Source organism: Mesoplodon bidens (assembly GCF_964165515.1).
Source record: "Mesoplodon bidens genome assembly, chromosome: 1".
NCBI lineage: Eukaryota > Metazoa > Chordata > Mammalia > Artiodactyla > Ziphiidae > Mesoplodon > Mesoplodon bidens.
This window is the reverse complement of record NC_138176.1, coordinates 185,313,223-185,339,260: the sequence shown is the minus strand read 5'-3', so window position 1 is coordinate 185,339,260 and position 26,038 is coordinate 185,313,223. Positions and strand designations below refer to the sequence as shown.

The following is a 26,038-nucleotide window of genomic DNA, read 5'->3' as shown; positions in this document are numbered from 1 at the left end:
AAATCAACTATACTTCAATTAAAAGTAAAATATATATATAAAATTGTGCAGTCTTCCCCTCTACAATATTACTCTCAGTATTATCTCTTTTTCTACGTAAGAAGTAAAAAGTACAATCTTCCCATTAGACATTCCAGAAAGCCTGAGGCCTTTTTTTAATGCATCTTCATTTGGATATTTCTCCTTCATGTTTTCTTTTTAATTCTCACCCTTTCCTATGAACAGGAGAAAGGTTTTAGCTGAGAAAGACAAATGGAGGAACAACCCAGGCTTTGAAATTTGGGGAGAACTTTCTTGAGATGTGGGCAAAATATAAAGAACAAAAATCTATGAAGAAAAAACCTGTTTTTTTTCACCCCAGTTCATTCATCTTTGCTAAAAGCCTTCACCTCTGGCCTATTCTCACGAACTGTATATTTGCTTTGATAGACTTGAAGGGAAAAAAACCCACACATATGACATCTCCATATGTGATAACACATTGAGATTATTGGACCTGTTCCCAGGATGTGTTTATTCTTGTCTGTGTGATAGATTAGATGTAATTTTCTTCCTTAAACAGCTAAGTGCAATTAAGAGGTCTCTGATGATGATCTTAGGTACAGCTCAGATAGAGAATAAATCCTATGAGTAAACGCTACCACCCTGCAAAGCTCACACACGATAGAGGGAGCAGAGAGGGTGCTTCGCCAGGGCTTCCACTGTTAGACCTTCCCAAGGATGGTGGAAATAACTCTACTGACGGCACTGCACAGGGTGAATTACCTTCTGCTTTGTCTATCACTAGGGCTCCTCCTAACACCTTCCTGAGTTTAGATAAAAGTCACTGAAATGTTCCAGGAGGTTAACTTATGACTGATTGAAGCAACACTTCAGCTAAAAAAAGAGTTCCAGGACCTTAGGTTTAGGGTAAAATGAAGATAGCGATAAGCTCATGGTGGCTATGTTCAGAAAGCTGTGTTCACTTAGACTTTCACCGTCCTCCTGGACAGCTACCCCAGATGTCCAAAGGTCCAACCTGCCCAAGCTCAAACACATTATCTTCCTATTTTTGGCCCTTGGTAAATAATGCTCCCATTCGTCGAATTTACTTGACCAGAAATCATCCCCAAAATTCCCTCTCCCTTAGCCTGAGGGCTAAGAGATCACCAACTTCTGCTGCTTCTATTAGGTTGAACCATATAAAATTGCCAGTATTTGACCAGGTTTTGCCCACAAAACAGCAATCCCCCATAGGTCAACCTAATATACAATTAATGCTTATTGAAGCCATGCCTCTTCTTTTCATCCCCTCAGCACTTTTCTCATCAAAGGGCTTCATCTCTCATCTGGATTCTCACAACTCCCTCCTAAAGGTCTTTCTGACCTCAGGCCTTCTTCTACACAATCTTCTGCAGATCTTTCTCTTTGCAGAAATGTAATCATAACACTTCCCTCCTTAAAAACCTTCACGAGATCCCCACAGCCTTGATAACAAAGCATGTTCTCCTTAAACAGAACATACAAAGGCCCTCACGACCTGCCTTGCTTCCTTCTGCTTCAGGTCACAGCACCCCCGTACTTGGGGCTGGCATTCTACTTAACTCTTTGCTGGTGCCTGAATAGAAAATATTCTTTGGCTCGTTTTCTGGAATGCTCTCCCCTCCGAATCTCCAAACCCCTCTAATTCTTACTCATGTTTCCAAATCATCTCAGTTATGACATGTTCCAGAAAGCCTTCAGTACCCACTAGCACTACACGCACACACACACACACACACACTCCAGTCTGGGTTAGGGTGCTGTCCCACAGGCTCATCTCATAGCCACAGTAATAACATATTCAACACATATCTCCTTCCTTCACTATACAGTACATTTCTTGAATGAAAGCACTTTATCTTATTCATCTGGGCCTCCCCAGAGCCTAGCACAGTGCCTGGTATGGAGCATGTGCTTAAAAAATGCTTGATGAAGCCATAAACGAATGAATGCATTACAGTGTTACAGAGAGAATTGGGAGGTGTTTGGAAAGGGCATATGTATATATATTGAAAAAGTAAACTTTGGGGTCAGTGCACTTTTCTGAAAGATCAACAACTGAAATTACCCGTCAGATTTTTCTGTAACAAATATTGTTATGCCATTCTCAACTCAACAAAGGATTTCCAAGCACTAGACAATGGGTTACCTTATTTAAAACCTTCACTTAATATACCTAATCTAAGGACAGCCAAGGTGTGTCTCTTCCAGCTTATTTTAGTGGAACCTGCTCATCTAGGGCTGAGGACTTTCAGAGTCCTTTAGCCTAGTCCCATGATCCTTTATTCTAGTGGTCCCTTATAAGCCTTAAAAAATTAATGCAATTCCTAATCACCTACTTTACCATCAGAGGGCTCTGGACATTGGAGAGAACAGAGCTGATTAAAAGTTAAATTTTTCCAGTCTCCTTATATAAACATTTATTTATAAAATATGTCCCAGCATAAAATTTTTAGGGTTCATATGCAGAATAGATTGGAAATAGAAAAGCCATTACGAAGGTTCAACCTTCTAATGTCTCTCTCTGACTATAATTTCTCCTCACTACAATCCATCTTCCAAAAAGCTTGCAGATTTCCTGCCTATAACACAGTCTTAGTTACCACATCACCCCTAAAACTCTCATAGCCCTATTGCCCACAAGAGTCAGTCCAAATTTTTCAGCCTAGAACTTTGGGTTCTCTATACCTTGGTTCCAACTTAAATTTTCCAACCATTTCATCTAATATGCCTTAATTCAAACCATTGTCCTTCAGCCAGGTTGGACCACTCTCACTGGCCATGAATGGCCCACATGTTCTACCCACTGCGCCCATCTCCTGGTAGAACCACATCTGGAAAACCCGCCTTATTTCCCTCTGTCTAACAGAATCCTAGCTGTTGTTCAGGAAGAATTTTAGGCCCCATCTCCTCCACAATGCTTTCCATATCTTTTATTTCTCCCTCCTCTGAACTCCTACAACCCATTCTGCCTATTGATGTTATTATCCATAAATTGCTTTGTACTATTTGTTAACTGTACTTGTGTCTTTGGTTCACCTCCTTAAGTAGCCTGGAAGATCTCCGTGACCCCTCAAACAGCAACTCAGCACCCTGGACTCAGTCGATTCTCAAAAAATATCCACTAATGTGCTTTAACCATGTTAGGAACCTCCTACTAGCTGCTCCTTTGTATCCTAGTGTAAGAATCAGTAGCTGAACTCAAGCTTACAAACTATAATACCAGTTAGATCTGCCCTTGCCAGATTCCTCTTCAAGGGGAGGCACTAATGTCTCCTATTTGCCCGCTTCCCGAGTCAATCCTGACTACCCTGGCAGGACTGGCAAACAGCTCACACCCTACAGCGGCGGGGTATCACATTTGTCTAAAGCCTGGAATCTCTGAGCTTCTACTTTCCATTGCCTCTAAAATGTCTGCAGTCTCTATAATCGGGTTTTGCCCTGAATCCCAGCCTGTTTTGGCTGTAGCCCCGCTCTCAACAGTTCAGTCTTCCTAGGGTATAGATCTTGGACCCTAATGTCTAGTCTTTTTTTTTTTTTTTTTGGCTGCACCGCACGGCTTGCGGGATCTTAGTTCCCTGACCAGGTATTGAACCTGGGTCCTCAGCAGTGAAAGCTCGGAGTCCTAACCACTGGACTGCCAGGGAATTCCCTCTAATGTTTAGTCTTTAGCCAAGGTGCAAAAAGAAATGGATCACCCAGGACCATGGCGCCACAGTCACACTTGAAGCGTTATCATTGACTTGCTGTATTGAAGGGGCCTGCTTGATACTCTGATCTAGACAACTGGTCATACCTCCTCCCTGCCCAGAAACAAACCCTACAGCCGGGTCAACCCCTCCAGCATGCATCCAACCGGATTTCTCAGCTTTCCCACTTGCCCAGTGGATCCCAGAATGCCTCCCAGTCAAGCCCTTCAGAGTGTGACAACAGCTGCTGCAGGTAAACCTCTTCAAGTTGCTCCTAGAAGTGAGTCAAGAAATACAAAATAACCCACTAGTCTGTAAGTTCCCCTCTCCAGACTGTAAGCTTTTTGAGGGCAGAATAATTGTCTTATTCATCTTTTTTTTTTTTTGGTATTCTGAGCATCTGACCATTAGTAGACAAAGATATTTGTTGTAGGAATGGATGGATGAACACAAACACTGCATGGCTCCTTCATCATTATCCAAATTCCAGGCTGCTTTCCTGATTTATTTCTTTTTGAGATCTGAGTACTAAACTGAGGAGGAAAAATCCCATCTCCTGAAGCAACTGATTTACTTCTAGGTTAATCTCCCTATATTTTTGTGCCTGGGGCTGATGACAAAGTTTCCCCACAGCAGGAGATAATGTAGACAAGAGGGCGACAGTCTTCTGAGTGACTGTTTTGAATATACTTCCTGCTCTCTTAAGCTGAAGTGACCACATGCACATAAGGAACCATTATAATGACTTCAGTCTTCATTAATATGAGGGTCTAAGTTTTCTCAGGAATTGCAAGAGTATTATTAGAAGATTCCACTTGAATCCACAGATATTTACTAAATGTCTGATAGGAAGCAGTGAAGTGAGTTTTCAGACATGAGACAAATATCTTCCAAAGACAGCTCTTATTCTGATGACAAAGGACAAATACGAGAGCCTTCTGGAGCCTGGCAGGAGGAACCCGAGCCTTTGGCTAGTGATTTCTGAGACTGCGAAGGGGGTCTCACTCACCAGCACAGTAGCCCACGAGGTTGAGGAACTGCTCCTCTTTACAGCTGGTCCTGCAGCTCCCAGCAGCCAGAGTAACATGAGGGTGACAGGAGATGCAGTCAGATTCCGATGGGCCGTGGCACTGCCTGCAGGTGGGGTGGCACTCTAGAAGGAAAAACAAGAACCAAGATTGGAATTAGCAGCTCAGCATGTAAACACATGAAGTACTTAATGTACTCCACAAATTACACTAAGAGCAGACTTCAAATACTAATCATCTTTTGAAGATTCCTGAGCAAGCCTGGCACACCCTTAGGCATTGACCAAAAGACGGCATTTCTAGTGTCAGTGAAAACACTGGCCATGGGGCTTCCCTGGTGGCGCAGTGGTTGGGAGTCTGCCTGTCGATGCAGGGGACATGGGTTTGTGCCCCGGTCCAGGAGGATCCCACATGCCGTGGAATGGCTGGGCCCGTGAGCCATGGCCGCTGAGCCTGCGCGTCCGGAGCCTGTGCTCCGCAATGGGAGAGGCCACAACAGTGAGAGGCCCGCGTACCGCAAAAAAAACCAAAAAAACAAAAAAAAACACTGGCCATGAACAGAACGTGGAATCTAGAACCACTGAATGAGAGGAATTGGCTGCTCAGCATGACCATCCCCATCTATGTAAGTAAGGAAGTTCAGGTCAAAGTTACAAAGCAGAAAAGCAAGTGGTAAGACGCTCACTCTCTAAAATTCAAAGAGCGAGACAGGCATAAGAGGGAGACATTTTGCTTCTTAGAAATCCCGGGCAGGTAAAGGGGGAACCATCCACAGCAGGGGAAAATAAAACTTCTCACTGGAGTCGGATGCCAGCCGTGCTCTCCCTCCAGGCCACAGCCTGGATGCCTGTTTTAGCAGCAACACTTAATCAAAATACAAAGAACTGAAAAAGGCCTCTTTCTGGAGGTTATCCTGAGCCATGTTTGAAGTTCAGTCCCTTAGACAAAACTGTCAAAGCTGTTTTCCCCAGAAAAACCACCTAATTACTGAGAGGTACTACACTGAAAAAGAGCAGTGAGTCCCAATAAGTGTAGGCAATAAAGATAAGGATGGCAAAGAATCAAAGAAGGTTGCAGCTGTGGCTGCATTTGTGCTGCCAAGGTGGGCAGCATGGAAGGAGATGCAAGGATTTCTCTGCCAAGGACGAGAAGGTCTAAGCCTGTCTGATTCTAAGAGGAGGGGAGATGAAGGGCTGGAGCTGGGTAGAGCTTGCTGGAACTGATGACAAAGAATTCCCTTCTGGCACAGAGCTGGTGGGAAGAAAAGGCACAGAGTTCCAGTAAAGTCAACTGCCTCTCATGTCTTCTGGTGGGAGGCCAAGGGAAGATAAGGAGTTATAGGAGAAAAAAAAAAAGCAAGCAAGCAAGAAAATGAACTGCTGATTAGAAGGCTAGCATGAACTATCACCCCTTCTACATTCCTGAGGCTCTTAACTTTGCAAACGCACGTCCAAAAGATACTAGCGCTCTCAGGATGATCTCCCACCGCCCAGTGCTTCCTCCCTGCCAGAATATTTCCAGTAACCTTGGTGCCCTGACGCCTTCGGTGCCCTCCATCTGCGGGCTTCAAGCAGGCAGAGGCACAGGCAGAGAAGAGTTAGAGCTACTCAGACTTTCCTCCCCAAACAATTTTCCACACACAGAAACCAACTGGGCGAGGGTGAGAGCACATAAGGACAGACCACAGTTTTCAAAGACAACCCCAGTGACAAAGAAACCAGGAACACCCCCCCACACTGAGCTTGGTAGAGTGTTTCAAGTAAAGGAACCCATCAGGGGCCTACAGAGACTGAAAAGCTAGTGGAAGAAGACAATTCCAGAAGGAATATAATAGTGATCTTCAGTGGTCTTAATCTGTGTTCACATTAAATTTCCTCTTTGGTGTTGGAGGCCAGATGAATCTTACAAGTGTTAATTTATTTCAAAAATATTTTATACATTTACTACCTGTCTTCCGATTCCAGAAACACATACCAAACAATTTCATAACGATGGGCTTCTTCCTGTAAGTTGGCCTCAACACTCTATTTTTAGAAATAAAACCATAATCATGATAGAATGTGTTCTGTCTTGTCTTTTTTTCTGTAGATACAAGAAAACACAGTGCTACAGTAAGGTGCTTAAATTTTAGTATTTTGTCGAGTCCAAAAAAACCCTGCACTAACCTGAACTGGCAATTTCTAGAATCTCTGTCACTGAAATATAAAGGTGCTCTTAAAAACATTTTGGGATGGGCTTCCCTGGTGGCGCAGTGGTTGAGAGTCAGCCTGCCGATGCAGGGGACATGGGTCCGTGCCCCAGTCCGGGAAGATCCCACGTGCCACGGAGCGGCTGGGCCCGTGAGCCATGGCCGCTGAGCCTGCGCATCCGGAGCCTGTGCTCCGCAGCGGGAGAGACCACAACAGTGAAAGGCCCACGTACCATAAAAAACAAAAACACATATTGGACTGACACGTCAAGGAAGAAAATAAATACCTCTCTCTCCTTTTGCTCTATTAGGCTGCAGCCAGGGGAAGGAGGGCCGAGACCCGCAGAGGCAATGCCAAACGCCTGATCCCACAAAAATGCATGAGAACCTGTGGTAGCTCATCTCCGTGATGATCACCATTAAATCCACCCCTCGCTGTATGAAGAGGGTAAAGCTGATTCTAATTTTTCATTTCATCCACACTTCCCTATTGGATGAACAGAATTTCACTTGTTCCCCTCACTCTACCCCTTGACTCTTACAAGTTCAAGACAAGGATTCACAGCCCATTCCTAGTCCCCTGGTATGACAAGGTTTCTAATTACCGAGTCGGGCTGCATTATGAAGATAAAACATGGGCACAGGGAATATGCCCCAGCATGTTACATACTCACCTGTACAACTGCCTTCCAGGTTAAAGTACCCATCTGGGCACTGGGAGAGGCACTGCCCATCCAACAGCACGTGGGAAGGCCAGCAGGCTGTGCAGTTATGTGGGCTCTTCCCTGCACACCCAAAACAGGACTGGTGGCAAGCTGGAAGGAAGATAAGGCAGAGGAGACAATCAGGAAAGCCACCATCCGACAAGGACAGTAGCTCTGTCCCTCCTGTTAACATTCCTGCATCAATATAAGTTCTGCACATTCACTGAGTTTTTTTCCAAGGACAGGGCACACATCTCACATACTTCTTTCTCAAGGATGTATCCTACAAAGCAAGCATCTGCAGAACCCAGATTAAGAAAGGCATAAATGCCACAACACAGAAATAACCACTTGCAGAGTCATCCATTTCTTTCTTCCCATGTTCCCATTCTCAGAGAACGTCAGATAAAGAACAGCAAGCCACAAACGGGTCTCCTTCCCTCAGGACAGTGCCTCTACCATCACACAGATCAGGCTGCTCAAATGAAAGAGAAAGGTGATGGAAGCCTTACTTACTGATTCCACAAAGGTTTAATATGATGCCTACTCTCTGATGGAGACTGAATATACACAGGTGAGAACAACTGTCCAACATTTCGAGCGGCCCAAACTAGCTGCGTCAACAGACACACAAGCATGTAACTGCAATATAATAAATGGGGGATGGAGTATAACAGAGAATAAGAGCATCACATCACAACTCTGTGACCTTGACTAAGGTATATAATTTCTCAACGCTCCCTCGTCGTCATGTATAAAATGAGGGCATAAACTATACGTACTGGTGTGGACCCTACAGGGGTTGTTTACCCTGCCTCACTCGTTTCTTCCCACAGAAACCACAATAAAGCCTCTTGCCCACGTTTTCCCCTCGCTCCTTCTGCCTCCTGACCAACTCTAGTGCTTCCCTGTATGGCCCCTGCATGATGTGACATGGCCTTCCTCTTGGGAACTGTGAGTAACAAACTCTCTCTCCTATAGCAATCGTCTCTTGATCTTTTGGCCTCACCGTATCTGAATAATAACAAAATCTACAATTTGAAACAGCCAGTCATTCACCTCCAATCATTCATTCATTCATTTGTTACTAAGCCTCAAGTAGGTCTAGGTGCTGGGGAAACAACTGTAAGACAATGCATGGGGTGACCCCATGCATTTCAGGCCACCTTCTCTCCAATGGACAAGATTCACAGCCTTCAGTCCCCTCTTTGCCTCCTCTGCCCCCTCTAGCAAACACCTGGAAGATTTAGAGACCAGCAGCTTGGAAGAACCAGATGGGATTTTACCCCACTGAGGTCTCCATTTCCACCAACCCCCAATAAAAATGCAAATTTCAATCTTTGATTTATGTGGGGCTGTTACAAGCCAGGATGTCCTGGTCCAGCAGTTTAACTGGTTGTTAAAGTACGAAACTCCCGGTATATGGCTGGTATATGATGCTGTCCTAAGCCTTCTGGTGCTCCACCCTGGTACCCTGCTTCATCCATAACCCAGAACCTAAAGGTTTAATACCTGTACCAGGAGGCCTCCAGGACCCTGCTCCTGAGTTAAGGCCAGGACCCATTTGAATGGGGCAGTACACCCCACCTTACTGGTTGATAAAACTTTGATGATCCTCCCTGGATACATTGCAGAACTTTCTATCGATTCAACAGTATTTATTACTCTGTGAAAAACAGAGCCAGAGTTCCACGTTTTAAAATAATTTCCTTTTTTTTTTACATTGCCTTGTTAACAACTCTAATAGCACAAGTCACAGTAATTTTTTCCAAGTATTTTCAGAATCCCTGGGAAAATATTTCCTCTTAAAAAAAAATAGAATAGGTAAGCAAATATTATAGAAGAGGGGTACACATTAGCTCATTATTTAAGACGTTTAACGCAAAGTGAAACAGCATGTAATAGAAAGTCAGGTGGCAATATTTCAAAAAACAGGTAAATTATATTGTCAACACAAAGCCCTCCACGATGATGTGGGGAAGCAACATACTTCTACATACTTAAATATATTTATGATAATACTAATATGTTCATATTAGACTTTACAAGATTGCTAAAATCTCTAGCTCTTCCTGTTATACCTCCTTAATAAATAGGAAATCAAAGCATATCACTGTAGAATTGAAAACTGGGAGAAGGTGAATTAACGCATTATGAGCACACAACTTAATTCAGCTCGTTCCATTCAGTCACAAAATCAATGTGATAACCTGGTTCAATGTGAATAAAGATTGTTATTGAATTATATAAAACAAGAAAGCAATGAGGACAAATGAGTTGAAAGGTTGATGGGCCAAGAATTCCAGGAGAAAGGCCCTTTGCCTCTCAGTAGATTTTAGAAATAAGCCTCACTGGACATCCCCACGGCAGACTTCAGAATTGCCTTCGTTAGAAATGTTTAAGAACCAAATAGATAATGAGCTAGTTAGTTGCTGTGTGGCACAGAGGGAAAAAGATATGCTGGGTGACCTTCCTCTCAATGTATTTTTTTCTTTATGATACTCTCTTTCTGTAACTACAGGCATTTGCATCTTTAAAAAAAGCTCATGAAACTTCAATTCTGTGCTGGTTTTGGAAATGTCTACACTATTTTAGTGACTTTTATGAGGGTCTATCATGCTATGGAATGATTTCATAGCAGCAGTTCTGGTTTGAAGTCTAAGATCCTTCAAGGAGGACTAACTCCATTACAGGGCATATATGTAAGAGATCTGAAAAAAGTTCTATGAATAATTTCTCCATGTAACACTACATTTTTAGAGAGTGGCTTTCCGGTTGATGGCTGAGTATATTTCTGAAAAAGCATAACTGAGCTGCTTAAGCACTAATAGTGTCAGTACTAAAAGTGTCCTCAGATGGTTGTAAATTCCAGTCACCTGACTCCGGTAAAAATTTTACCTCAGACAATTAAAACATCAATTTTTTGTTCATTCTATTTTCTATTTAAATTTCAGACAATGAACACTACTACTATTTTTTTTTCTGTTTAATAATACAAAAAGTGGGCCAGCATCCCAATTTTCATATATAAAATTTCCTGGCTTTTCAAGTCAAAACAATTTTTGGAGGTAGACGTCTTTCAAATTATGATGTAAATATCAAAATCCTCTAGGATATGCAGTAGGAATACTGTGATGAGGGATGAACGTTAAAAGGAGTGAAGTCAAGGGCTTCCCTGGTGGCGCAGTGGTTGAGAATCCGCCTGCCGATGCAGGGGACGTGGGTTCATGTCTCGGTCTGGGAGGATCCCACGTGCCGCGGAGCAGCTGGGTCCGTGAGCCATGGCCGCTGAGCCTGCGCGTCCGGAGCCTGTGCTCCGCAACGGGAGAGGCCACAACAGTGAGAGGCCCGCGTACCACACACACAAAAAAAGGAGTGAAGTCAAATAAAATCGCTCTCCCTCTTTCCCTCACCCTTCTTTTCCTTCTTTCTTTTTTTAATGAACTTGATCTAACCTGCCTACCCAACACCGCACTAGATTGGGAACCCTTAAAGAGTAAAAATCACATCTCCATCTCTGTGACTCCCGCAATACCTGTCCCGGGCATGTCACAAGTTCTCAGTAAATGAGTTTCTGCTGACTGAAAGGGTGGGCAAGTATGAAGGTGGGGGGGCAGGGTAGGTGGATGGAAACACTGGCAGACACTTCTAGGTCTCCTTTCTCTTTGGTCTTTTCTTTTTAGCCCTTCTCTGTTTACAACATGAATACTGGAGCTTCCCAAAATTGTACCCTCTGCCCTTTTCTTCTCACTCGTGGGCAAGCATCCATAGCTTTAATGATGACCTCCAGGCTGGTGAGTCCCAGATTTATGCGTACAGCTCTGACTTTTACCCTGAACCCTAATCACATAAATCTAACTGCCTAAGGGATATCTCTGCTTGCTGTTTCACCAGTATCTCATACTCCTCATTCCCCCAATACTACCAGTATCCATTTCCAAGCTCAATCGCTATCTACTTGTTATAAATTATGGCATCACGTTCCCTCTGTCCAAACTGTACTCACTATCCACCTCCAACCCAACAGCCTACCCCCTACCTGGTCTTTCTTTTGCATTCCCTGGCTCACCTTTACCCCACCATTCACCAAGACACTCATGCTGAGATCCTTAAGACTTCTACTTTTCCATCACCACAACACAGCCAAGGTAGGTTGACTTCCACTTCATAAATCTCAGTCTAATATCCCAATTTAACCACCCCCATGGCCCCTTAGTGTAGACCTTCAACACCACTCCTGATGTGGATTAGTGCAGCAGCTTTCTAACCAGCCCCACTGTTTCTCCCAACTTACCTGCCACACCACGGCCGCAGAGCTCACTATAAAATGCAAACTGACCAAGTTATTCCCCTACTTAAAATCTTTTACTGGTTCTCTAAAAGCTGTAGCGTCTAAACTCCTGAGCACAGCACATACAGCCCTTCATGACAGGACTTACCCCCATGTCTCCAGTATCACTCCCTACAACTCACCCTTTGGACTTTACACTGCAGGAGTACCAAATGCATGATGCTTCTCCAGATACGCCATGCCTTTGCACTTGCTGTTTCCCTGGCCTAGAATGCCCTTTCCCACCTTCTTTCCTGGTGAATTCCCATTCATCCTCCACAGCCTGACGATGTGGTTTTCCTTTGCAAATCTTTCCTCATACCTTCTCCCAGCGACAGTCAGTCTCCTTGTTTGTGTTCTTCCTGTATTTTGTGCCTACAGCCATTACAACCTGTATCATGTTCTTTTAATTACTTGTTCAGTGTCAGTCTTCTCAACTTGATCACGCTTTCCTTAAGGTATGGTCTCTATGTTTTTCGTCTTTCAATCCCCAAAGCCTAGCACACCCATGCTATAAAAGCAAGAAGGGGAAAGTGAAGCAGATGGAACATTTCTAGAAGGCATGCATTTGTACAGCTTATGTCAGCACTCCAGGGAGTACATTAAAGACCGTTGCTTAATACAGACGCTAAGTATTTTATTCAATTAATGCAAGGGAATCCCAACTTCATAAATAGTAACATACTCTTAAACAGAGCATGCCGACCCCTCCCCATTTATTTCTTTAATTAAAGGTCTGTGCCTTAAGGCCTTTGGTGAATCTTAAGAACTACATAGATCAAAATACCACAATGTACTTTACTTTTTCCCATTCACCCAAAGCAAGTTAATTAATTAATCAAAGTAATCAATGGATTTTCTTATTTAAAAAAAAAGAAATGGGCATTCTGGTCCAAGATGGCAACATAGGAGGCTGCTGAATTCACTTCTTCCCATGGTCATACCAAATCTACAGCTACACACAGAACAATTCCCTCTAAAAGAAATCCAGAAACTAGCTGAGCAACTCCTACACATTAGATGAATGAGGGGAAAGAAAAAAACAAAAACCCACATCAAAACGGGTAGGAAGGCAGAGACATACAATCAGGAGGGAACTCACAACACCCAGCTTCTCCCTGAGGAGTTAAGGGTTTAGAACTAACATCTAGCACCCCAACTTTAAGACTTCCATCTGAGAAATGGGACCCCAAAACTCTAACTCTGAAAGCCAAAAGGGCTTGAATCCAGAAAACCTCTAAGACTAGAGCATACAAAGAAACAGTTCTTCACAAGCTCCCTAGGATTTGTGGTGGTTGTCCCCCCAGGGCTCAGGGCAGAGGCATCAGTCAGAAATGCCCATCTCCCAGTCTTTTCCTGAAAGAGACGTATTTGCATACATTAAAAGCTGCAGCCTGAGGGCCAGGCTTCTACTTTAACACACACATAGAGGCTGAGTGCCTGCAATCCTCTTCTGAGACCTGGGCGTGAGGTCAGGCCCTCCCTCTGCCCGGCTCCAGGTCACTCTTTCTTCCTGGAAAGAGCCTGTGTGCACTTCCAGTGGGCTGGCTTTTGTGGCTGCTACCCAGAGGACACACCCCTTGATGGCCTGACTCTGGTGATCAGCAGGGCTTGAGTACGTGGATTCAGTAGGACTGTAGCAAACAGAGGAACAGTTCTTAACTGGCTACCCATGTCCTCGGGGCTCAGTGCAGAGGGAGTGGAGAGAAAACCCACCTCCCAGACTTTCTCTGAAAGAGGTTCACTTGCACACTTTAGAAGCCGTTGCAGAAGGGTCCAGATCCAATCAGACAGCATCTAGGTGCTGACTGAGATCCTCCCTTTTGAGACAGGGACAGGGCTTTGCACACCCTCACCTACGGGGTGCCACTGAGGACAAAGAGAGTGACTTGGACAATCACAAAATTTAAGACACAAACAAGAGCTAGAGCTCGGCTGAAGGATAAGGTTCAGACAACAGACTGGTCATTGTTGGGGGGCAGGGAAGGCTGGGGGGAGGGGAAATGAGTGAAGGTGGTCAAAAGGTACAAACTTCCAGTTATAAGATAAATAAGTTCTGGGGAATCTAATGTACAGCACGGTAACTATAGTTAACAATACTGTATTGTGTTTTTGAAAGTTGCTGACAGTAAATCTTAAAAGTTCTCATCACGGGCTTCCCTGGTGGCACAGTGGTTGAGAGTCCGCCTGCCAATGCAGGGGACACGGGTTCGTGACCCGGTCCGGGAAGATCCCACATGCCGCAGAGAAGCTGGGCCCGTGAGCCATGGCCGCTAAGCCTGCGCGTCCGGAGCCTGTGTTCCGCAATGGGAGAGGCCACAACAGTGAGAGGCCCGCGTACCACAAAAAAAAAAAAAAAAAAGTTCTCGTCACAAGAAAAAAAATTGCAACTATGTGAGGTGATAGATGTCAACTAAACCTACTGTGGTGATCATTTTGCAACATAAACATGTATCAAATCATAATGTTGTACAGCTTAAGCTAATACAGTGTTATATGTCAATTATATCTCAATAAAACTAGAAAAAAAAAATGGATACCAAACCTGTATTGATTTTGTGCAATTTTGCCCCATGCAGTAAGATCCGTCTAAGGAGGCAATACTATCTTCAAGACTGAAAACGAAGGCTTGGAAAAATTTAGTTGCTAAAATTTCCCTGATGTTTCCCTGACCAAAGCTCTGTGATCATTCTAAATTTAATGAAAAGCCAGCAATGCAGGGATGGGGGCCACTGCGATGTTTATTCTTTTTTTTTTTTTTTTTTTGCCATACGCGGGCCTCTCACTGTTGTGGCTTCTCCCGTTGCGGAGCACAGGCTCTGGACACACAGGCTCAGCGGCCATGGCTCACGGTCCTAGCTGCTCCGCGGCATGTGGGATCTTCCCGGACCGGGGCATGAACCCGTGTCCCCTGCATCGGCAGGCGGACTCTCAACCACTGCGCCACCAGGGAAGCCCACTGCGATGTTTATTATCTCTGCATTCTTTTTTGAAGCACAGTGTTTCTACTGACATAATACATTAGAAGATATGTAGGTAAAATTCATTATTGTACTACAGAGTTCATTTTAATTTTTTTATTAAACACTTATTTATTTGGCTGTGCCGGGTCTTAGTAGTGGCATGCAGGATTTTTCTTTTTAGTTGCGGCATACGGGATCTCATTGCCTGACCAGGAATCAAACCCAGGCCCCCTGTATTGGGAGTTTGGAGACTTAACCACTGGACCACCAGGGAAGTCCCCAGAGTTCATTTTTAAAATAAAACTTGTAATTTCCTCAAAATTATATTATCTTGAACCCTCTTGCTGAACTGTATGGGAATTGAAAAAAATCCATCATTAATTTGCCACAGAATTGGGGCAATTATGTGGGTAGTCCAATCAAACCAACTATGTTCATATCCCATGCTGCTCCACCACTGCCAAGTTGTTGACATGGTGACTGAGCTGGACCATTAATTGAGATGGCCTGGCCTGAAATCAAATTGTAAAGCTCTAGGGCAAAATGAAGAACAAAGGATCTAGGTTTGGAAAGAAGGAAATATTTCCTAAGCAACCATGTCCTCTATTAGAGCCCAGGATCCCCCACTGTTAAGCTATTATTTAGGTTGGTTCATTCTAAGCCTCACTTTCTTCATCTATAAAATAGGAGTAAATATAAACACACATGATTTCCAATCAAATTCTTGGTTGTATATAATTTTATAAACAATAAAGTGATATATATATATGTGTGTGGGTGTGTGTGTAAATAACTAAGAATCTATATCAAAAGTTTAAAAGATAGAAGATAGAAGGCTTATAGGTAGGATTTACAGATAAAATAAAGGACACCTAGTTAAATTTGAATTTCAGATAAAGAGTGAAAAATATTTTAGAATATCTCAGGTAATACTTGGGCATACTAAACATTTCAATTTTTATGTGCTAAATATTTTTACTTCCTAATCCTATATTTTTTATATAATCATCTTCCTGATCTACTAAGAGGCTTTTCCGTATATGAAGAATAGATCATGATTTTAGAAAAAGAATCGGGCTTTCCTGGTGGCGCAATGGTTGAGAGTCGGCCTGCCGATGCAGGTTCGTGCCCCAGTCTGGGAAGATCCCACATGCCGCGGAGCGGCTGGGCCCGTGAGCCATGGCCGCTGAGCCTGCGCATCCAGAGACTGTGCTCCGCAACGGGCGAGGCCACAACAGTGAGAGGCCCGTGTACCACAAAAAAACAAAAAAACAAAAGAATCAATTATGGATCTAGTTAGATTTTCAGCAAATAACCGTGATCATATATTTTCTCCTTTGACATTTTGGCATGATAAATTATCTAATAGGTATCTCAATATGAGCTGATCTATACAGTACTAAAATAACCTTATATAAGCATTAAAACTTTTAACATAGTTCTGAATTCAATTTGATCTTTTTAAAGGAATTTTATCTAGAATCTATAGTTTTTTCTTTCAAATGCTCTAATTTTGGCATTAGTGTTATGCTGGACCAAAAAATAAGTGTATTCTAAAATATACTAGCTTTTTCTATGCTCTGGGATTTTACAATCTTATAAGATTTATTTATTTGGGTTTTAGATGGTTTAAATAACTCACACATTAAACTGTCTAAGCTTAGTCCTCTTTCTGAGGAAGTTCTTTGTCAACCTTTTCCATTTTATGTATGACTTTTGATTTACTCAGGCTCTCTATGTCTTCTTGGGCTGATTTTGGCAATCAATCTTTTCCTTTAAAGTAATTTGATGGAGGCTTTCAAAATTTTTAGCATTGAATTTCACATTAGATTTTTAAAAAATCCTGTATTTGTATTTGCTAAATCTGAGTAACCTAGTAATAGATGTTTTTGGTTTTTTTGTCTATATTTTTTACATTTCTGTAATATGTAAAATGCATGCAATGAGAAGTAAAAATTAGGATTTCTTTAAAACTGCTATCGTTAGAAAGAAGTTACACCAGTGATATGATAAAGTAGTGTAGTTATCCTTCTTTAATTAGAGGCTTTGCTTACTCAAACTATGGTCTCTGGACCAGGAGTATCAGCCTCACCTGGGACATGTTATAAACGCGGAAGCTCAGACCCCACCCCAGACCTACGAAATCTGAATCCACATTTTAACAAGATTCTCAGGAGTTTCCTATGAGAAGTTTTGCTCTACAGAGAGACCTCAACCAAAAACTGGGTCTTCAAAATAGTTGAATCCCTTAAATGAAAAAAAAAAAAAAATCTTCAGCAAGAGTGGAAGGAGAACTTCTGCTCTTTTATATAATCTCACTCTTTTATATAATCTCTCAATTATATAAACTTCTAAGAAATACTAATTTTTATTTCTCCACATTGCATGCATTTTACATATTACAGAAACTTAAAAAATATAGACAAAAAACCCAAAAACATCTGTTACTAGGTTACCCAGATTTAGCAAATAAAAATACAGGATTTTTTAAAAGGAGAACCTGAGACTGAGTTGAGCAATCTGATCTGATCTTAAGAATACCCATAGGAGAGAGGAGAGGCCTCCCAGTGACAGGAGTCCCAGGTCCTTCCTCCTGTCCATCCACCCTGGGCTGCCCAGTCACTAAATGACTCCAGAAGTCACCAGTCACATAAATTACCATGAGAATAGTGCCCCTGAGTTGGGCAACGTAGGGGTCCCTATCCAGCTCTACCCTGGAGACCTCATTTAGACTCACATCAGCTCCCAGAGGCATGGAAACTTAGTGGGGAAGATGAATGAAAAAGTAAGGGATGGTCCTTGATCTTGTTTTGGAAGGCCTGGTTTTTATTAATTTGTTTTGTTTTATTTGTGCAAGGGTACTGACAGGTGTCTCTTGGGGTTTTTGTTTGTTTTAGAAACTAGAATCTGTCAATGCTAGTGAGTAATCAGTTAAACAGGTGAGATGAACTCTGGATGAAATTACTGAAAGTCCTTCTTGTAGCTAATACTCAAGATTAATATTTAAACATGTACAATTTTGGAGGACTACTGAAAACACCTCCAAATTATCTTCTACAATTAGTAACAGATTTTATTTCGTACCAGCAATTCTAGCTACACTTTGAAAACACAGAGGCTGTGTATAAAAGAAGCATAAAGTCAAAGCTCCATCTTCTGAAGTACCCAAGTTCATTTCTAAGAGTGAGCAAAAAACACAGGAAAAACACACGCAGGTTTCTGTCCCCATCCCACCAAAGTGCTTCTGTTTTGGAGCCTACCTCAGCCCACCCCTCTGTCTTCCCCATCTCCCTGATGTGGATTTCATAGTACAGACCACTAGCCAAGTGTATGTTGTGGGTTTCGTTGCTGCTGTTCTTATTCATTTATTATTTTCTGTTTCTCTCACTAGAATACAAATTCCATGAGAGCAGGGATTTCATCTGACTCATTCACGAGGGCACCCCAAGTCCCTAGAAAATGCCTGGCACCCAGGGGATGCTCAGGAAACATTTGTAGAAGGAATGAATAAAGACAGACTGTTCTCCAGCTAATAATAAACAATATTCTCTCTGGTCACTGTTTGTTAATTTTATATTTTTTCATCCTTCAATCACAGACTTGAATCTTAGTCAAATATCTTGAGTAAATTTGCTTCATCTTCCACTAGATAATTCCTGGGTTTGTCATGTAGCTCAGAGTAGAAACTTTTATAATAACTTCTGACAATTTTCAGATTCTAAAGTAAATTGCTTCTTCCTGTAATGCATCTGCCTCTCACTTTCATTAGCCGCGGCAATATTCTAGTCCCTCTGTGCTGCAGTCTCAAAGAAAGGAAGAGGGAGAGTTCCAGAAAACAGTTGGTTTGTTTCTTCTTTATAGAAAAGCACTTGAGATGAAAAGGTCTGTAAAAATCAACTCTCAGTGGCACACACAAAAACTCCAACCTTTTAAAACGTTCCTTAAAGAGGAGAGGGTATTTCTCGTGTGTGTGAGAAGGCGTGCCCAATGCATTCTCACAGGGCTCCCAGGCCTGAGTTCTGAGACGAGGCTTCGGCAGAATTGAAAATGGAACAGATTGTGGGAAGGCAGAAAGGTAGCCAGAGATACGGGACGAGTGACAGGAAATACATCAATCAACACACTTAATACTTAGGTAAGGTTGGTAACAATTGGTGGTTGTACTCAGCTTCCCAGTGGAATCTTGGGCAACTCAATTAACCTCTTTCTACCACATTCTCATCACTAATAAACTGAGTACAACAATCTCCCTAGCAGAGATTGCATGGGATTTGGTAGTAAATGTGAGTGGAGAGCTATATGTGTGATACCTAACAATAGTGTGTGAATTAGCATAAAATCTCGGGGCTACAAGGTCCTCAAGAGGTCAATCTAGCCCTTTCACAGGGGACCATAATTAAATCATTCTAGAGGGATTAGATTCTAATCTTTTTAAAAAGGTGTCTGTAAAAGGGATTCCCAGAACATTCCCCTTGGTCAAGGATGCTTTCTGAAATTTAAGACGTCTCAATCCTACAGCACTGCAATGTTGTGCTTTTGCCCCTTCAGCGACCATATTATAGTAGCGTGCTGGTGTAGTGGATGGCTGCTGGAGCCTGGCTGACTCAGGTTCCCACTGGACTCTACTCTGTACTGGCTACATGACACTGAGCAAGTTACAGCCTTAACTTCATCTAACCTAAGTTTGTTCACTGACCCCATAAGGCTGGTATCAGGACCTAGTGGAAAAAAAAAAAAAACAAATAGGGCACTTCTCACAGTGTCTGCATCATGGTGTGCACCAAATCAACAGGAATATTATTTTCTGGCTGAATAACCCTGGTTACTCTAATTTATATTAACAATTTAACTTTTTTTTCTTTTTGCGGTACGTGGGCCTCTCACTGTTGTGGCCTCTCCCATTGCGGAGCACAGGCTCCAGACGCGCAGGCTCAGTGGCCATGGCTCACGGGCCCAGCCGCTCTGCGGCACGTGGGATCTTCCCAGACTGGGGCACGAACCCGCGTCCCCTGCATCGGCAGGCGGACTCTCAACCACTGCGCCACCAGGGAAGCCCAACAATTTAACTTTTAAATTATTCATTATTTTTGTTTCTCTTTTCTGATCCCTCGCTAAATTCCCTATTTTTCATTTTTAAGAAAGCAATCAAAACCATAGGCAGAGGTTAACCACTCTGAGTAACCTGGGAAGATTTCTTCTTTATTTGTCCTAGGATCAGAAGGGAAGGCTGTTGTGGTATGTGCTTTGGGAAGGCATTGGGACTCTTAGTGACAAAGATTCCCATATTTTGTAAGTGGCTGTGGAAACAGAGCCACAAGAGTTTAAGGGACCATGGAAAGTTTGGGCAGTGCATATATGGGTGGAAACCAGCATGTCTGGGGACTAGAGACCCTCCCCGAATTTTAGACACCATGTAAAACCCCTGGAGCCTGGTGCATCCCAGGGAGCAGCAGGTAACCCTTATAATGTTCGTGAACACCTGAGTATATGGGCCGAAATTTATACCAAGTGATCATGGGGGCTTTACAATTTACCAAGAACTTTCACACTCTGCACCTCCTTAGATCCTGGCAAAAAGCTTGTGTGAGGGTTTCCCTGGTGGCGCAGTGGTTGAGAGTCCGCCTGCCGATGCAGGGGATGCGGGTTCGTGCCCTGGTCCGGGAGGATCCCACATGCCGCGGAGCGGCTGGGCCCGTGAGCCATGGCCGCTGAGCCTGCGCGTCTGAAGCCTGCGCTCCGCAACGGGAGAGGCCACAACAGTGAGAGGCCTGCGTACCGCAAAAAAAAAAAAAAAAAAAAAAAAAAACAACCTTGTGTGAAAGATAATTATCCCTATTCTAATGCTGTGGATGCAAAGGCTCAAACAGCTGAAGTGTCTGGTCTGGGGTCTCTGTATTCCAATTCTGCATATTTCTACTATGCAGTATAACTCACTGTGTCCAAAATCTTTTAACTTAACCTTGAAATCCAGCATGTCCACGTGGGAGTACATTCCAATGTAAAATTGAAGCCACTTTAAGTTTTAAGCTTGTAATACAAAATTGAGTCTGCAGTATGCTTACAGTTACGTTGCAAAAATAAAAACTCAAAGCGGACAGGAAAAAAGACTCAGATATATTATAGCAAAATAGTAAAGGCAACTGGGTTTAGCTGGTAGATGGTGGGCAGACTACTTTTTTACTTTTTTCTACATTCAAAATTTTCTTTAATGAACATATGTTTACAATGAAAAGTATAAGTAGAATTTTTTTCCAAGTAGCTTGAGAGTTAAAAATTTCATCCAATAGCAAGGAACGTTCTTGTAGGAGCAGAGGGGGGCCTCCCCTACCTCCCAAGAAGTTATATGTATCTCCCCTTCATCTCATCTTCAACCACTTATAGATGACCCAGCTCTGAGTCAAATTATTCAGGATGGCATCAATTCTCTGTAGATGATATGCCAAAACAATGGCAGGAATCACTTCTAAATTTTGACAGAAGTCCAGATTTTGCCCTGAAGAGACCAATTCATATTAAGAGTAGCAAATTGTACCAATAAGAAACAGAATTCTACAATGAGTTCCGAGTCTGTCTCGGTTACTCATACTGTCTCTGAAAGAACTCCCACCAGGAATTTCTGAGAGTGTAACTCTGGGGACAGTGGGGTAAAAGCAACTAGCTCTTTAAGATCACCTATTATGCACAAAGGGAAGGAGGACATCAGTGGGGGCCACTCTTCTGCATGTCCGTCTTCTGCTCCATCCACAAGCATCCAGGAGCCACTGGAATGGGAAAGCCAAGATCTTCTGGCTTTGGTCCCACCTCACAGGATTCCCTCAACAGGTAAGCCCAGAAGCTACCTAACATTTCCTCAAATCAGGCTTACTTACCTTCACACAGCCCAGTGTTCTCCAAGTAAAACTGGGCTCTGCACTGGGACAGACACTGGCCAGAGGTGATGTTTGCCCCAGAGAGCTGCTCAATGTGCAGTCCTTCCTCTGGCTTCTTACACTGGGTGCACTGAGAGCGCTCTGGACCCACACAAGTCAGGCAAGAGGAATGACAGCCTGCCAAGAGGAATAAAATGCAGGAAAAATCCAAGGATCAGATAGATGTTGCAACCTAGGGGAGTCCCTAATTAAGTCAAAATCACTCAGAAAAGTGCAGCAGATACATCTTTTCAGGAAACTGTTTTTCTAATGTTCTATACAAAGCCCAAGGTGATAATAACACAATATCTGTGAGAGGCCAAATGAGGGTGATGTTAGCTAGTCACATCTCTCAGGTCCTGGAAGAGCTGCCGGGCTATATCATGGGGGAAAAAAAAAAGCAAACTGGACAATATTGGCTTGGTTCTCCAGAGATTCACATACAGTGGAGGAAGATTTAACATTACAGCCTCAGTTTTCATGGGAGATTTTAAGAAGCATTCCTATATAAGGTCCGTTATTGTATTTTGTGCAAAAATGGTAGTTGTGTTGCTGTCCATTATGGCATCCAACACTCACTATAGAGGGGTCCAGGCAACAAATTTATCTTAGAATTTATGTGAGGAAAGGCTGCTTTTCTAGACAAGGAAGAGGCCCCTTTAGAGCAGCAGCAAGCATTTGACAAACCATCACAGTTTCTGGTTTTCCTTGGCTACTGGTGAAAATCAGAGCCAAAGAGAGTACTCGAAATCTCTTCTGCCCACATTCTGATATAATGAACTCTACTGTCCTTTAAAAGATTCTCTAAATTTTCTTTTTTGGAATATTTATGGCAGCATCCCTGTTTTAAATATTTTTCTTGTAACTATTCTCACATTCTTTTCCAAGGTGCCCTACGTATAAGTAAACATAAGTTAACCTTACTTAATTAAAGTGTTTGCTCCCAATGTTCTAGTTTCAAAAGACTCAAATGAGACTGTCCTCCCAATGAGCCCAAAGCCTTTTTGGCAAACAGCTATTGAAGATTTTCCATTTTACTCAACCCAGAGGCATTGCTAGTAACTCTCAGTTTGCTCAACAGTATCATTAACAAAAAGAAGTTCTTCAGGGAAAAACAAAATGAAGACTAAGAAAAACATTAGCAACGGTCAGAGAACAGAAAAAGAAGGAAATAAGAGTTGGGTTCTTTTAATGTACCACGGTACAGGGAATGACATTCCTCTCAAGAATGTCCAGAAAGGGCTTCCCTGGTGGCGCAGTGGTTGAGAGTCCGCCTGCCGATGCAGGGGACACGGGTTCGTGCCCCGGTCCGGGGTGGGTCCCACATGCTGCGGAGCAGCTGGGTCCGTGGGCCGTGGCCGCTGGGCCTGCGCGTCCGGAGCCTGTGTTCCGCGACGGGAGAGGCCACTGCAGTGAGAGGCCCCACAAAAAAAAAAAAAAAAAAAAGAATGGCCAGAAAAATCATACCCTTTTGAGTGTCTTCACAAATATTCAAATGTGATTTTTCAGATTATCCCTTGGTAATGAAAAAAAGCATATAATACATACATAACCATATAGGATATACTAGAGGAAAAGTTGCCCCGAAAAGTAATTTATATCTATGTCCTTGTGATGGGAAAGTCTCTCAAGAATGATGATGATGCCAGTGATACCTTTGCAGATCCCGTGGTCAGGGTAGAAGCCCTCTCCACAGTTGGGCAGACAGTGGCCTTGGCGCAGGGCCTGGGGGTAGATGCAGGCTGTACAGTGAGAGGCCGAGGGTCCTGAGCAGCTGGCACATGAGTTGTGACAAACTGAGGAATAGAGGAAGAGGGGAACACAATGGGACTGAGGTGACTAGGGTGCCTACTTCTTGGCCAGGCTCCTTATGTGCTAGGAGGCCCTCTCATCTATCACTCAATCCCCCTTCAGCTGTTGCACAAAATCAAGAGATATATGTGTTCGAAGGTGGTTATAGCACCAGAACTGCCCACATTGCCCCTTTATCCATCTTTCACCATGTTCTATCAATTATTTATTAGCTACCCTTTATTTATGTTTGTATTAAGTGTTTTATACATATTGCCACTTTTAACCTTCATAGCAACGTTATGAGGTAGGTATTATTAACCCCATTTTACAGATGAGAAAACCGAGGACTTGGGGAGTTAAAAAATTTACCCAAGATCACAAAGTTAATTAGTAGCAGAGCTGGGATTTAGCCCTAGGTCTGTCTGAACCTAAAACTCCCATGTGAATAGGGAAGAGGGGAAAGTTCATGGATCTGGATGTTGGGAGCACTGGGATTTTGACAGGCCTATCCCCTAACTTATGCCCTTAGCCAAGTCTGGGTCTCCCCAGGCCTAGTTTACTTGGCATATGTATGGCAAGAGGTTGGACTAAATGGTCATTTAAGACACTTACAACTGGACATTTTAGGATTCTAAGTAAGAATTATATTAAAGAATCTGACCACTATGTATGGCAATGTCAGGCATGCGTCTCTGCTGGTTTTGTCCTGGTTGGTAACAGTGGGACATCTCTGGCTCCAAGAGGCAGATGGTACCATGCTGTCCTAAGGGACAGGAGTGAGATACTGCAAGAAGGCTCTGGAGGGCTTTCCTGGTGGCGCAGTCGTTGGGAGTCTGCCTGCCGGTGCAGGGGACACGGGTTCGTGCCCCGGTCCGGGAAGACCCCACGTTCCACGGAGCGGCTGGGCCCGTGAGCCATGGTCACTGAGCCTGCGCGTCCAGAGCCTGTGCTCCACGGTGACAGAGGCCACAACAGTGAGAGGCCCGAGTACCGCAAAAAAAAAAAAAAAAAGAAGGCTCTGGAGGACCATGGTCAGGAGCTGGGAGAGGGGAGTGTGGGGACAGGATCAGACCGTTGAGGGCAGGATATTGAGGAAAAGGGATGAACATTGTATAAGTAAAGAGGTTGGCAAACAAACAGGAGGTTAATAAGACAAGGTGTGGAACAGGTGTAAATATCCTGCCAACAGGTGGAAGTAAGAATATGTGTGTTTGTTTTGGAGAAGAAGGGCAATCAAGGTGTCCTAGGCAGCAATAAGTTCCCATCTCAAATGGGAATGTTTCATAGTTTAAGTTGTATAAATCTGAAAGAAACACTATATAAATAGCACATAAAACCAAAATTTTAATAGGTACACACTTCAGCTTTATAATCTACCAAACTTGATTTACTTTTTAATTTTATTTTTGTGGTGTGCTGTAGTTGCCAATATATGTGCTTATAAATGCCATCTATGGAATGATTCTGTCACACCTACAACCTGAGTTAGTGATGGTTTACAAGTACACAAGGATTGTGTAAAGATTTTAAAGATGTTCTTGGTATTTCAAAAAGATCCAGTGATCTCTAATGATGAGATCACTGGATATCTAATGTGTACTAGATACACATAGGCTCTATAAGGAAAAGATATTCCTTTTAACTTGCCATTTTTCCATCATGCACACAAACTTCCAAATGAGCAGCATATAGCACCATCTATAATCAAACATGTATTAAATACTTTTCTGATGATGATTATGATGATGATGACGATAATAACAATTACCCATGTCTTACCTTTGCATTTGCCAGTGGCATCAGCATAGTACCCACCAGGACATTCAGAAATGCATTTCCCACCATGCAACACGGTCTTCTCAGCACAGGTAAGACATCTGGGACTATTGGGGCCACAACTCTTACAGGACTGATCACAAGCTAAGTGGGAGGAAAACCCATCAAAGAAAATCAATAGCGAGCAAAGGGAGAAGTGAAAGTCTATTCTTTACAACGTGCATAGTTGGTATCAACATAGTAATCACATTCTTTGGCTGCTCAGCTAAGTTCTATTTCCTTGATTCCAACGTTTCTGTTTTCGCAGTTGAAGGAGAAACAAATAATTATTCATTAAACTAAGCATAACAAATACTCTGAGGCCCACCTACCAGTGTATCCAATTTAATACGGGATTTAAAGTCAAAACAGCTGGACTTTCCTGGTGGCGCAGTTGTTGAGAATCCGCCTGTCAACGCAGAGGACATGAGTTCGAGCCCTGGCCTGGGAAGATCCCACATGCAGCGGAGCAACTAAGCCTGTGCGCCACAACTACTAAGCCTGCGCTCTAGAGCTCACGAGCCACAACTGCTGAAGCCAATGCACCTAGAGCCTGTGCTCTTCAATAAGAGAAGCCACCGCAATGAGAAGCCTGCAC

General features: G+C 43.1%; 1 protein-coding gene across 1 annotated transcript in view; it reads right to left on the bottom strand.

Moving 5' to 3' along the window:
- Nucleotides 1-26,038, bottom strand: part of FRAS1 (Fraser extracellular matrix complex subunit 1) — a 461,640-nt gene that overhangs the window by 196,611 nt on the left and 238,991 nt on the right. The window contains exons 16-20 of the mRNA XM_081241677.1: nt 25,405-25,545; nt 23,487-23,627; nt 21,793-21,969; nt 7,601-7,741; nt 4,720-4,863 (exon numbers count right to left, since the gene is read on the bottom strand). Of these exons, the coding sequence (XP_081097803.1) occupies nt 4,720-4,863; nt 7,601-7,741; nt 21,793-21,969; nt 23,487-23,627; nt 25,405-25,545 (744 nt within the window). The remainder of the gene's footprint in view (nt 1-4,719; nt 4,864-7,600; nt 7,742-21,792; nt 21,970-23,486; nt 23,628-25,404; nt 25,546-26,038) is intronic.